Genomic DNA, 13,127 nt, shown 5'->3' with positions numbered 1-13,127 from the left:
ATGCTGCTTTCAGCTTGTGGCATGTGTTTAGGCTGAGGGGTGGGCAGGGAAATAGTGCAGGCCAGCTTCTTTATTCCTGGAGAAGTCTCTCATGGATCCTTGCAGCCCAGCACATGCTCTGAGATTAGTAAACGTATCTTCCTCCCATATACTCCAGGCATTTTTTAAACTGCTCCTTCTGTGCTGTATCTCAGTAGGGCTTTTTCTTGTGCTATTTCTTTAAGGGTAGGGACTCAGTTTCATCTTGGCCTCTGCGCTCTCCCAGAGATTTAAAAATCCTGCAGATTTTTAAAGTTCCAGGTTTTAAGTACCGGTGCTTGTAAAAAGCTATAAAATTCAGTCCTTCTAGTTTTAAAAGCAAAAATTATGGGGATTCATCTTTCCTCTGTGGGTTTCCCCATGTGAAAGTCTGTTTCTCTCCCTTTCCTGTGCCTGTATTGTCCCTCCCTCCTATGGAAAGTCCTTCAAATCCCTTTATCTCAACCCTTCCTACCCTCTTCAATGTAGCATCTTCTCTTCATTTAGCTGTGGAGAGTTTGTTCTGCCAGTCTTAACGTCATTTTCTGGGTTATTTAAATTGATGTGATTGTCATCTAATTGTGTCTGTGGTAAGAGGTGAGCTTAGGGTCCTCCTTTTCCACTATTTTCCCTAGACCAAAAAAAGTCTTATCTACCCTTTGAAGCGAAAAACTGAGGCTTTTCATTTTACCTGGTTTTACTCAATGGGAAGATTGGTCTGAAAAAACGAATTCACCTTTGCTGGAGAGAAAATGTACATTTAAAAAGGTGGTATGTTTTTGCTTACATAAACTGGCAGTTAATAGACTCTTAGGCAATGTGAGAAGGTTAAAATTATCTGACAGTGAAGTGTTGGAGGTTTTTGACCAGACTGAGACAGGTGATATTGCTTAGATGTTTGATGACTGAGCTGGCTTCTCTAAATTGTCACAGCTTTTTCCTTTTATACATCATGATAGTCCTCTGAACAGTGTGGTGGGATTGTCTTGGGGGCATCTTTGTCAGCACAGTCTTTAAGCACTGGACATTTTGAAAATTTATGGCTTTATATTGTAGTCTCGATATGTATGTTCTGCTTACCGCTAAAAAAATTAAGTTGTCTGTGTTCTCCTCTGATAACTGTATGGGAACTGTATTTAAAGTATATGCACCATCGGGGCACCTGTGTGGCTCATCTCCGTTAAGCATCTGACTCTTGGTTTCAGCTCAGGTCATGATCTCAAGGTCATGAGATCGAGCCCTGCATGGGGCTCTGCTTCTCCACCTCTGCCTCTCTCCCCTCTCTCTCTCTCAAATAAATAAAATCTTTTTTAAAAAAGTATATGCACTGTCTTTTACCCCTAGATTTTCCTTTTTGACATGAGGTTCAGACTCTGTGTGGCATTAAAAGCTATCATTCTGAACCAATAGAGAAGTTTGTTTCACTTGAATTAGTTACATATTTTTTGTCTGCTGGAATAAGTCACACATATGGATGAAGAAAATTAAAATACACCTTCTGATCTATAGAGGCATGAGGTCTAGGAAGGGATGAGACAAGTGTGCAACCCTGCCATAAGGTGGAATACGACAGCCCTTAGGAATATGCTAATGAAGTTGTGGAGGGAGAGGCTCCATCTTGTTCAGTAAAGTCCAGAAAGGTTTTATGAAAGGTGTGACATTTGATTTGGCTCTTGACAGATGTATAGGATCTGTTCATTTGCATGGGAATAAGAGGCATGTGATGGAGACAGGAGAGCAAAGGTGGGAGTTAATTTAACAGAGGGTTCCTGTGAGCTGTGAAGTAAGGTACATAAAGGGAAGTATGTTGGTTCTACATTAGAAAGGGTCTTGATACCAGCATAAAGATCTTGAAATTGATTTAGGAAAGAGTGATGAGCTCTCAATGGTGGTATATGTGAAAGTGACAAGGACCCTTGTGCCTGCACTTTTGTCATGGTTGAACTCAGCAGGTTAAACACAGTCATTCAGCAGCCTTTTGTTGTCTTTCCTGTTTGCTTTTTTTGGGTGGACTCAAGATAGTTATTTCATTTTCTTGGGGAAAAAAATCCATGCAATTATTGCATATATCCACTTATATATTTATTGAATATTTACCATTTTATTGCACAGGCAAGACACCAAGTACAGTTCTTAGCTTCAATCTGCTTAGGGGCGGATTTTGATAAAGCCTTCACAGAGGAGGCAGTTCTTCAGCTGTATCTTGGAGGATGAAGAGTGGGAATTCCATGCAGAGGCATCGCGTGTGAAGCATCCACATGCTATAGTACAGAGGCATGGGAATGCTAATGCAGATGAGCGTTAGTCTAGTTGATAGGACTAGAGTTTTGGGTATGAGACAGAAGGGAGAATTAAGGTTGGAGAGGCAGAGACAGATTGTAGGAAAGTCTGGGGGGCCACATAGGGAACTAGAGACTGGATCTTGAGGGTATTAGAAAGCTACTGGATTATTTTAAATAGACACAGAAGAAACAATCAGGTTTGTGTTTTAGATTGAAGATAAATGGAAGGAGAGAGGTGGGAGGTAGTTCCCCTGGACTCAGAAAGACCTGAGTAAGGCCGCAGAATTACATATAAACAGTAGAGAAAATGGAAGGATATACAAGAGTTCGGTAGTTTAGGCATATGCCAAGTAAAATTCAAATTGTAATGCCGAGCGCGTTGTACGCCCTCCTCTGAAGACCACCAGAGACACGAGTCAAAGCCAAACAGCAAGGGTCGTTTATTGCGAGTTTGAACCCGGACCTCAGCGCACTCGTTGCCGGTGACACGGAGGTGCCAGGCAGAGTAAGTGCAGGGTTTTTATAAGCAGGTACAAACAAGTTTTGGGTGGGGTACAAACAAAATTTAAAAAATCATACCTGGCATTGGTTGATTGGTGTTGGGAGCCCGCGCGCCATCAAGCAAGCATTCAAACAGAAGCTAAAGTAGCCAGTTAGCCCTGGCGTTGAGCAAGCACTTTTACAGAAGCAGAAGTAGCCGGTTGATAACACTTTTGGGCGCAAACAACTTTTGGGTGGAGTAAACAACTTTCGGGTGGAGTAAACAACTTTCGGGTGGAGTAAAGTTTGTCCAGGACTTTCAGAATCACATGTTGTTACTTGCTGATGGCTCCTGGTAGGAGGCGGGGTTGGTAGGTGGGGAGTCAGCTTGATGAGGGACTAGTCATAGGTGGTTGGGTGAAAGAAGCAGTGGAGGGCACCAGTTGTGCCAATTCCATGAGCTTCCCCAAAGGTGCCCTACCAGTCTTACAGACAGACATCTTTTTAAAAATGCCCATATGTCCGGAATAGATAGCACAAGTGTTGTATGTTTTAGACACATGAAAGTAGTTTTGATATTTGTTTTATTTTTTTTTTTAAAGATTTATTTATTTGTTTTACAGAGAGAGAGAACATGAGTGGGAGGGGCAGAGGGAGAGGGAGAGAATCTCAAGCAGACTACATGCTGAGCACAGAGCCCAACAGGAGTTTCTATCCCACAATCCTGAGATCACAACCTGAGTTGAAATCAAGAGTTGGACACTTAACTGACTGTGCCCCTCAGGTGCCCCTGATACTTATTTTAATACAGTAAATAAATATTTCTCTGCCAGTATCTGGTAGGTACATTTTGCTCTTTCTCAGCTGGGTGACCACTCTAGACTTTAACCCACAAGGGTAAGGAGGGAATGGTTGTCCCATTGACCCAAAGGTCCTGACCATCAGAAGCAATACTACTAACTGACCTGAACTTTACTCTAGGCAGTCTATTCAGGAGTCGGAGACCTTGGAAGAAAAGAGGAGGATTAGAAGGATGGTGGGTGTTAATCAGAGAGATGTGGCTTTTGTCGGTTTCCACAGGACTCATTCTTGTGAGATAATGGGAATCTCCATGCTTTTGAAATGCTGATGTGCCTATACATAGAACCGCAGGGACCTGAGGGAGACTCCCTATTGCAGGGTTAATGGCTTTTTGTCTGAAAGGCCCATTCTTTCTTCTGATAGAACAGTGTGAACCTTTGGGGTGGGATTCAGGCCCTTGGAGTGGGTAAAACTTGTGGTGATGTTTGCCAGCATGTTCAGTACGACACATCAAACTGTTGGGAAAAGATAAACTGTGTAGTGTTTTTAACAAGCAAAGATGATTGTAATCAAGTTTTAGTTTTAAAATTGGGGCTTGTGCTGAAATTGTAGGTTCTTGAGGGACAATTCATTGCTTGTAGACTTCAATTACCAATTATTTGTATTCAGTGATCTTCAGAAAACTCCTGTAAATTCTTTTTTTCCTTTGACTAATATTTTAATATGGAAATAAACACCAAGATCTTCTCTGCAATGTTATTTGTCTCTTACCAGTCTCATTTTCCTTTCAGATATTATCAGATGCGACACAGCCTCTTGAAAGTCAGAATTTTTCTCCCGTGGTGCGAGACGTAAGTTATGAAAATAGTTTTTTCCATGGTTGTATTTTTTCCATTACCATCCTCTCTCATTCTCTCCCTTTCCCTTCCTCTCTCCATCTTTGTTACATGAGCCCCTGTTGTGGGTGTAATATATGGACACTAAAATATCTTGTGTCATACACATTTAGGCAGTGATTACATCCAATGGTGTATTGACTGATAAGTATAAATATATCCCGAAACTCCGAGAGAGCAGGTAAGCACTGTTCCTATCTTGTTTTTTTTTTGAGTATTTTTAAATGTTTCTTTGTGAGTTCATGATACTAGGTTTACACAATTTTGAAAATGTCTTTAGATACAGGAAATCCAAACTATGTGACTAGCTGAAACCAGTGGGAATTATTTTTCTCTGAACATCATTTTGGCTTGCTAAATTCCTGTTGTGGACTTGGGTGTAAGCAAGCAGGAGTCTAAAAAGTTGTCTTTTGGGTAACCCCTTATTCTTTCGCTAGCATTTTGTATATTGATATGTCTCAGCTATTTTCTCAAAGAAAATAAGCACACTAACCCTTCCTGTGGTACTTTCAGTTTGATTTTTAGTTGAGGGTTTGGACTCTATTTTGTTTAGTATAATGTTTAGGCAAGTGGTCTCTTATTTAGAAATGAAGAGAAGTAGTGAAGAAAGAAAATGGTGAGAGGTCAGTTTTCCCTGGGAGTTCTTCTTAGGAGGAAGGTGCCAAACAGTAATGTGGTAAATGTACCCTAGAGAATAGTTCTCTTAGAAAGGTACTTAGCTATGTTTCCTTAATTGATTTTACTACTCAGAGTTTGAAAATATTGACATTTCTTTGGAATGTTCTGGTCCTCTTCAGCTGATTGTACTTGATTTATGTTTATGTCTGCTCCATTGGTCTATTCATATTTAACAAAATAACCCGTGCACTGAAGTCTCAGGAGAGACCAGAGTGGGACAATTAAAAGGAAGCGAACAAACTGCCTTATCTTCTTTCTCAGCTCTTCTATCTGTAAGAAGTAAATAAAGAGATCTGCTTGGATCAAGTATACTACTGCTGTGCTTGTCCATCTGTGTTCGTTTTCTTACAGTTACTTTTGATGTGTCGGTGAAATATTCTGGCGTAAGATACCAAGAGAGATTTGTTTTTGTTTTTGTTTTTTAAACTGGCTAGCACTATAGTCCCGTAGGAGTGTTTCTTATAGGGGAAACTTCACTATATTCATTTTTCATAACTCTCTGTATCTTTTGATTCTTACTATCTGATGATCTCTCTTATATTACTAATCCTAATAACATGTCTAACATGACCGGTCATGATGATGTTTTCACTCTTACATACTGTATTTCTTGTAGCAGCAAATCTACTAGGACTTGCAACCCTCCTTCCTGGTGGAATCTCTGTCAAGAGACCGATAAGGAGGATTGTATATTGAAAGGAAATTTAAGTTATCTTAAAGATCTGCCTTATTTGAATATTCTCTTCATCACTTAATGAAGTGATTATTAACTTCGAGTGTTTGAAATAGCTGATGGGGTGGACGGAATTAAAATCTAAGAGCGAGTTTTAAAAAATGTATTTTGAACATTGTGTTTTTGGACATCAAAAGAATATAGTTTAATTACATAAACTATAGAAAATGTTGTTAGAAAACATATACAAGAACAAATAATTGTGTTCTTTTCTGTGGGGTGAAATGGATGGAGGGGAGGTTAAAGGAGATTCACTTCATCAGTAATATGAGTGTTGAGGGTGAAGAGGAGCAGGGACATTTTGTATTTAAATTTATTTTTATTCACTTAGAATTAATGGAAAGGTTAAAGTTTGAGGACATCTTGCCCAAAAAGATTGCAACAACAGAGCCTTCTGTTTATGTCCCTGGCACCAAGCCATTCCCATGGTCTTGCATCGATATCTGTGAATTTGATTGAACAGAGTTTTAATGAATATCTTCCATATTTAAGACAAAGTTTGTTGAACATTAATAAGATAGTCATGGTTTTGGAGGCCATAGCTTGTAGGAAAGGCAGAGAGTTAATCTCTCAGGAAGGGACAGATTCCAACAGAATAAATTGTTCAAGCATTAAAATCCTGCCTAGTAATTCATCTTAAATTTTTATATTTAACCCATGGCATTTGTGATTTCAAAAGTCTGGTTTTAATTGTTTTCAAGTGACCCTGATGACAAATGACAAAACGATACCTGATATGGCAAATAATAATCTCCTTCTCAGATTGTTGTCTCCTTAAATTGTTGTGAGGAGTAAGGTTTCTGATGCATAGCCCCTGGCATGATTTTGAATCATGTCCCCTGGAAGGATAAAGTGTGAAACCAAGTTACTCAATTGGTGGGTAAGCCAGGCAGTGGTCCTTCATGTGCATCTCACCATTGGTTGGGAATTCATGGAAATCTATGGAGGTATATACCTCAGAGAAGTCAGGTCTGTTAATCATTGTACAAAATATAAAATAATTAATGAAAAGTGTTGGTCTGGGGAACTCCTGTTGAGGTTCTTACTATAAGAAATGTTGCTTCATAGACTAAGGTTTGATTTGTTTGTGGGACAGCAAGATTTTGCTATTTAAATATGTTTTTGTTACTCAGTTTTTCTCCCCTTCCCCTCTTTTATTTATAGGGAACTTGCTCAGTCACTTTCAATGGGCACCAAGAAAAAGGTCTTGGTTCTTGGATCTGGTTATGTATCTGAACCTGTGTTGGAATATCTGTCAAGAGATAACAAGATCGAAATCACAGTAGGTAAATAAGCCCTGATTTTTAAAGAAGAAAAAGGGAAACTGATTTCAGTGCATGCTTATTCCGTGAATTTTAGATGACTATCTTGTTTCTAAACTTTGAGAAATTATTTTTGGAGATATTAAAATGTGTTTTACTCTCTGACTGGTGAAGGGTAATCTAAAAACTGGACTTTCGTATCCTCGAAATAGGCTCTGACATGAAGAACCAAATTGAACAGTTAGGCAAGAAATATAATATTAATCCTATTAGCGTGGACATTAGTAAACAAGAAGAGAAGTTGAACTCCTTGGTGGCAAAACAGGATCTTGTCATCAGGTTAGTATCTAGGAAGAGATGATTGCCATGTATTGTTGTTATTGTTATGTCTCTCCTTATTTTCTTTCTCTCCTAAGTAAATTTTCAATTGAAGTATGTACCCAGAAATATGCCCAGATCATAAGTGTATATAGTTCAGTGAATTTTCACAGTGAACCCACTTCATAACCATCATCCACATCCAGAAACAGAATAGCAGTACCCCAGAAGCCCTCCGTGTGTCTGTTTCCACTATTAGCCCTATCCCTCAAAGGTAAGCACTATCTTGGCCTTTCATGTGTACATTAATTCTTGCTAGTTTTCAGCTTTGTACAATTGGAACAACTCAGTATGTTCTAATCTGTGGCTGCCTTCTTTCTGCAATACTGTGATTGTGAGAGTTGTTTGTGTTGTTGCATGTAATTATAGTTTATTCGTTTTCATTGCCATGTATCATTTCATTGTGTGAATTTATCCCTTTGACTGTTGGATATTCAGATTGTTTCTGGAATTTGACTATTATAAATTGTGTTGCTATGAACATTTTAGTATTTGTCTTTTGGTTGTCATATGTACACATTACTGTTGGATATTTATCTAGAGGTGGAATTGGTGTGTCAGTAGTATTAGTGTTTCATATATTTTGGTGGCTCTTTTGTTGTTTGGACTTATAAAGCTTAAGGGAAAATGAGTAGATTCTCTAGCCTTATGACTATTTTTAATTTTATTGGAGGAAACAGATCTTGAACTATAGTGTTTACTACTGATAAAAATGCAGATGTAACTTTTAGGTACAGAGCTACATGAGGGTATGCTATAATTAAACTGGGTTTTATTTTTTTTAAAGATTTTATTTATTTATTTGACAGAGAGAGATCACAAGTAGGCAGAGAGGCAGGCAGAGAGAGTGGGGGAAGCAGGCTCCCTGCTGAGCAGAGAGCCTGATGCGGGGCTCGATCCCAGGACCCTGGGATCATGACCTGGGCTGAAGGCAGAGGCTTTAACCCACTGAGCCACCCAGGCGCCCCGAAACTGGGTTTTAAAATACCAAAGTGATGAGAATAGTCACTTATTGTTAGAATACAATTTTTCCAAGATGGAAGAAAAAAACTACCTGCTTATCCATAATTAGGTGACTTTCATAGTTAGATCAGATTGAAATGATATCTTGGAGGAAGTTCTGTGATGTCCTGCTTTAAAACAAAAAACAAAAAACAATATAGGTTTCGAAAACATACAGTAGGAAAGGTAATTTTGTGTGGGAACTTGTGTAATATTTCTTGATGTATTTAAATTATAGGCTCACTTTAGGCACTTAAAATATTATTCTATTTATATAAATTTAATGTGCAATAATTTTTATTCAGCAAGAATTTACTGGTGACACATAGATCTTGCCTGTCAGTGATATGATTATGATTCATAATGGAATGTTCTAGCCTCCTGAATAAAACAAAGGGAGTTTGTTTCACCACATATAGGTACCTAAATAAAACATTTTTTTTCCATAAAAAAAAGAAAACATTATAAGGGACATTTGAAACTAAATCTGAAGCAAAATATGACAAGATAATAATCTGTTAATACGTGCATAGTTTAGAAGTTTAGCAAAGCGATGGCCTCAAAAAAAAAGTTTGCAGGATGAATTTGATGAATACAGTGATACAGTGTGATCATGTTTATAGTTGTATTTATATTTTCATTGTACTATGAAGCTCGTAGAACTTGAATATTGTTATGCAGTTGACAGGATGTTTTATTATTCCTTGGATAGAACATGAATGTATTCATTTATATTCATTTATATTAACATTTATGGAAATTCATTTTTTGTGATTGTGTAGTCCTAGTGCCAAATTAAAATGCCAAAGCAGACTTTAAGAAAACCGAATTGAAGTTAAATTTTGAACACGGTTTCATTTTTTGTTTAGCATATAGATTTCTAACCATTTTGATAGCTTTTATACCGGTCAGTACCATTAAAGCTTATTTGCTTTTTTGGACTTTCTTAGATTCTACTCTGTAGTGTACATATGGGTCACTTTGACTTAGTTTAATCAACCTGATAACCATTTGGGAAATATGGAAGAAAAAGAAAAGGAACCTTCTCTTTTAGTAGGGGAACCAAGACAGAAAATCATAGAAATATAAGGATGAATGGAATAAATTCCATTAAATGTTGCAAAGAAATAGCTGAATGAATGCAGAAGAATATCTGGCTTTGGGGAAATCTGGGAGAGCTTCTTGGTGGAGATGCCTTTTCAGACATTTCTTTAAGTAGGGTATGACCTGGATGGGGGTGAGTCGGTGGACATAATATTCCATGTAGAAGGTACAGTGATAGTAAAGTTCCAGAGCTGGAAAAGTACAGACTGTGAGTGGAGAATTATGGTAACTTCTTTGGTTCCCATATATGGTTTATGAAGAAGATAGAGGGAGAATAATGGAAAAATTAGATGAAGGTCAAATTGGGGAGGGTTTTAAATGTGATAACAGGATGAATTTATTCTGTAGTTCTCAAAGAGTCATTGGTCACTTAGAGAGAATAATCAGAGTGATGTCTCAGCTTTAGTTCAATTCAAGATACTTTGGAAAGGTAGGGTTGGGGAAGTTTCTGATTAGTTTCTCTGTTTTTAAGCTTGTTGCCTTACGCATTGCATCCTCTTGTGGCGAAGGCATGCATCACAAGCAAAGTTAACATGATCACCGCAAGCTACATCACACCAGCACTAAAAGAATTAGAAAAGAGGTAAGTTTCAAGTCATTTTCAGCAAAGTAGCTCCATGGCATTATTTTTATTTTATATCCAACTTTTTCCTCCCTCCCCTTCTTGCCTGTTGTAGTGTGGAAGATGCTGGCATCACAGTCATTGGTGAACTGGGATTGGACCCTGGTCTTGATCATATGCTGGCAATGGAAACTATAGATAAGGCCAAGGAAGTGGGAGCCACGGTGAGCCCAATTTACACCCAAAGGTCCATTTAGGAAAATACTAAGTACTAGATACTTTCTAAAATACTAAATACTAAATACTTTCCATTTAGGAAAATACTTAAAGGTCCAGATTTTTGTGTACAGAATAGTCTCCTTATAATTTTAATTAAGGAAGCTGCTATATTCTAACTCATACTTTGACTAGAAATTTCTATTAAAATCCTTTAACTGCAGAAATATCTATATGGTAAAACAGTGTCCAAGGCTTAACAATAGATTTTTTGAGAAATAGATGCTACTATAACATTTGTTTTAATGAAAGATTTTAGACAGCTTTTGGAGATAGTAAGGTTTGATTTTTATTTTTTAATTCTTTTTTAAAGTAGCCTTAAGAACAATCATTTTTATTTTTTTCCCACTTGATTTGTTTTTTATTATTTTTAATTATTTTAAAATTTAAATTCAGCTAATTAACATAAAGTATATTATTAGTTTCAGAGGTAGAGTTCAGTGATTCATTAGTTTTATATAATACCCAGTGCTCATTACATCACATGCCGTCCTTAATGCCCATCCCCCAGTTACCCATCCCCCCACCCCCCTCCCCTCTAGCAACCCCATCCATCCCTCCACACTCCTCCCCCCAGCAAACTCTTAATCCTATAGTCAAGAGTCTCTTATGGTTAGTCTCCCTCTCTGATTTTGTCTTGTTTTATTTTTCCCTCTCTTCCCCTATGATTTGTTTTGTTTCTTAAATGCCCTATATGAGTGAGATCATATGGTAATTGTCTTTCTCTGGCTGACTTGTTTCGCTTAGCATAATACCCTCTAGCTCCATCCATGTCCTTGCAAATGGCAATTGCAATGGCAAGATTGCAATGGCAAGATTTCTTTCTTTCTTTCTTTCTTGATTTTTTGGATGGCTAAGTGGTATTCCGTTGTATATATATACCATATCTTCTTCATCCATGAATGGATAAAGGCTTAACTTTTAAAAGTGGGAAAAATTCTTTGGAGTATTTTCAGTCTTTGGTATATAAAGTATCTTTTATACATAAGCAGGGTCGGGCCTGGTTAGTACTTGGATGGGAGAAGGAAAATGTGGTGAGTCAGATTAAATACTTTAGGTTATATATATGTAACATGTATGCAATCACATATAGAATCAAGTTAATTAGAATTATATTTTATATAAAGATTAATTATATTGTGTATTAATTCTTTACTAATATTATTTATACCTACATATTACAAATATATAAAAAATTATAATCAAATGTATCATTTGAACACAAAAGTCAGGAGGAACTGACCAAGCAGAATTGAATTCATAGTTGGATTTTTAACTAGCAAAATATTAGTCATAATCTCCAGTGGATTTAAAAATTTTTTTTAAATATTTACAAAATTTTTAAAGATTTTATGTATATATACACACATATACAGCATATATACACAGATATGTATATTTATATATATAAATATAACTGACTTAATAAATAGAGTTTGGCTTTAAGGAAGGGTTAAAGGCTTTAAGAAAGGCTTTTGAAAGCCTTTGTAAATGTCAGGGAAAAAACGCAGCAAGTTCACCTCATTTATCCCATTTCTGTCATTGTCTTTCATCCCTATTTTCAGATTGAATCTTACATTTCCTACTGTGGTGGGCTTCCAGCCCCTGAACATTCAGACAATCCTTTGAGATACAAATTCAGCTGGAGTCCAGTGGGAGTTCTGATGAATATAACGCAGCCTGCCACTTACCTGCTCAATGGAAAGGTACAGGATTACCAACAAAGCTTTAGAGATGCACACCTGCAGTAACTGTCTCAGAAAGTCCAGACTCATCCTCCCGGAAACCAAGGCCTTTGGTATTGGCTGTGCTGTGTCCTCCGTTCTCTCCTCCACCAATGTTTCCCTGTGGGTCTTGTCTGTTCCAGTTAGTGTGGTCTGCCGGCTGTTCCCAGCAAAGCCTATGTTCATTCTTTCTTCTTCGCCTTCTTCCAACTTCTTCCTGCAGTTTGAAAATTTACTTCTCATCTCATCTGATTTATACATCTCAGCTTGTCTGCATGTATAAATACAGGTTGTCTTGTGATTTCTTTCAGCAGGACAAACACTTACTGGGTCCTAAATATGCGCCGAGTTCCTACTAAGTGCAAGGTGCCAAAGGTGGGCACGCTGAACGAAGTCCTTGACCTCGAAGGACTCATAGCTGGAAGGGGGGTGGCTCTTGGAATGGAGGGTTTAGTGGATCAGGGAAAGAAGCTAACTTTCTTTCCCAGCTGCTACGTGCCAGAATATAAGAGCCCTTGGCATTCAGTGTTATTGTCATCATTTTGCGGTCAGGAAGCCATGGCTCAAAGAGAATGCTCAGACATTCAGCTGGGATTCAAACCCAGGTCTGACTAATCCCAAAGTGTTTTCTCTTTTACCAGATTACCTCATGGGAGGTAAGACGCAGTGGGATAAACGGCTAAGGTCCAGTGGGAGAAGTTCTAGAGGGAGCTAAAGTGCCACGGGATACGAAGGAGAGAGCAGTTGATGTGACCTTGGCGGGGCTGGGGGAGAAAGTTGGCAGCAGGAGACGTGCTCAGTCTGGGAGGGTAAGCAGGTGCCGGCGGGGCAGGGACACTGCCTCCCTGCTGCTGAGCGCCAACTGCATTTGATCCTTGCGACCGCCCAGTGGATGGCCTGGCCAACTCAATAGGAAGCGAAGGAAGCATGG

General features: G+C 38.2%; 1 protein-coding gene across 1 annotated transcript in view; it reads left to right on the top strand.

Moving 5' to 3' along the window:
* AASS (aminoadipate-semialdehyde synthase) overlaps positions 1 to 13,127 on the top strand; it is a 53,324-nt gene that overhangs the window by 28,781 nt on the left and 11,416 nt on the right. Inside the window, exons 12-18 of the mRNA XM_044246461.1 lie at positions 4,373 to 4,432; positions 4,591 to 4,658; positions 7,053 to 7,174; positions 7,363 to 7,489; positions 10,107 to 10,217; positions 10,312 to 10,420; positions 12,038 to 12,178. Coding sequence (XP_044102396.1) covers positions 4,373 to 4,432; positions 4,591 to 4,658; positions 7,053 to 7,174; positions 7,363 to 7,489; positions 10,107 to 10,217; positions 10,312 to 10,420; positions 12,038 to 12,178 — 738 coding nt within the window. The remainder of the gene's footprint in view (positions 1 to 4,372; positions 4,433 to 4,590; positions 4,659 to 7,052; positions 7,175 to 7,362; positions 7,490 to 10,106; positions 10,218 to 10,311; positions 10,421 to 12,037; positions 12,179 to 13,127) is intronic.

The sequence above is a fragment of the Neovison vison genome, chromosome 4 (assembly GCF_020171115.1).
Source record: "Neovison vison isolate M4711 chromosome 4, ASM_NN_V1, whole genome shotgun sequence".
Lineage (NCBI taxonomy): Eukaryota > Metazoa > Chordata > Mammalia > Carnivora > Mustelidae > Neogale > Neogale vison.
Note: the sequence above shows the minus strand (reverse complement) of the source record. Positions and strands in the feature narration are given on the sequence as shown.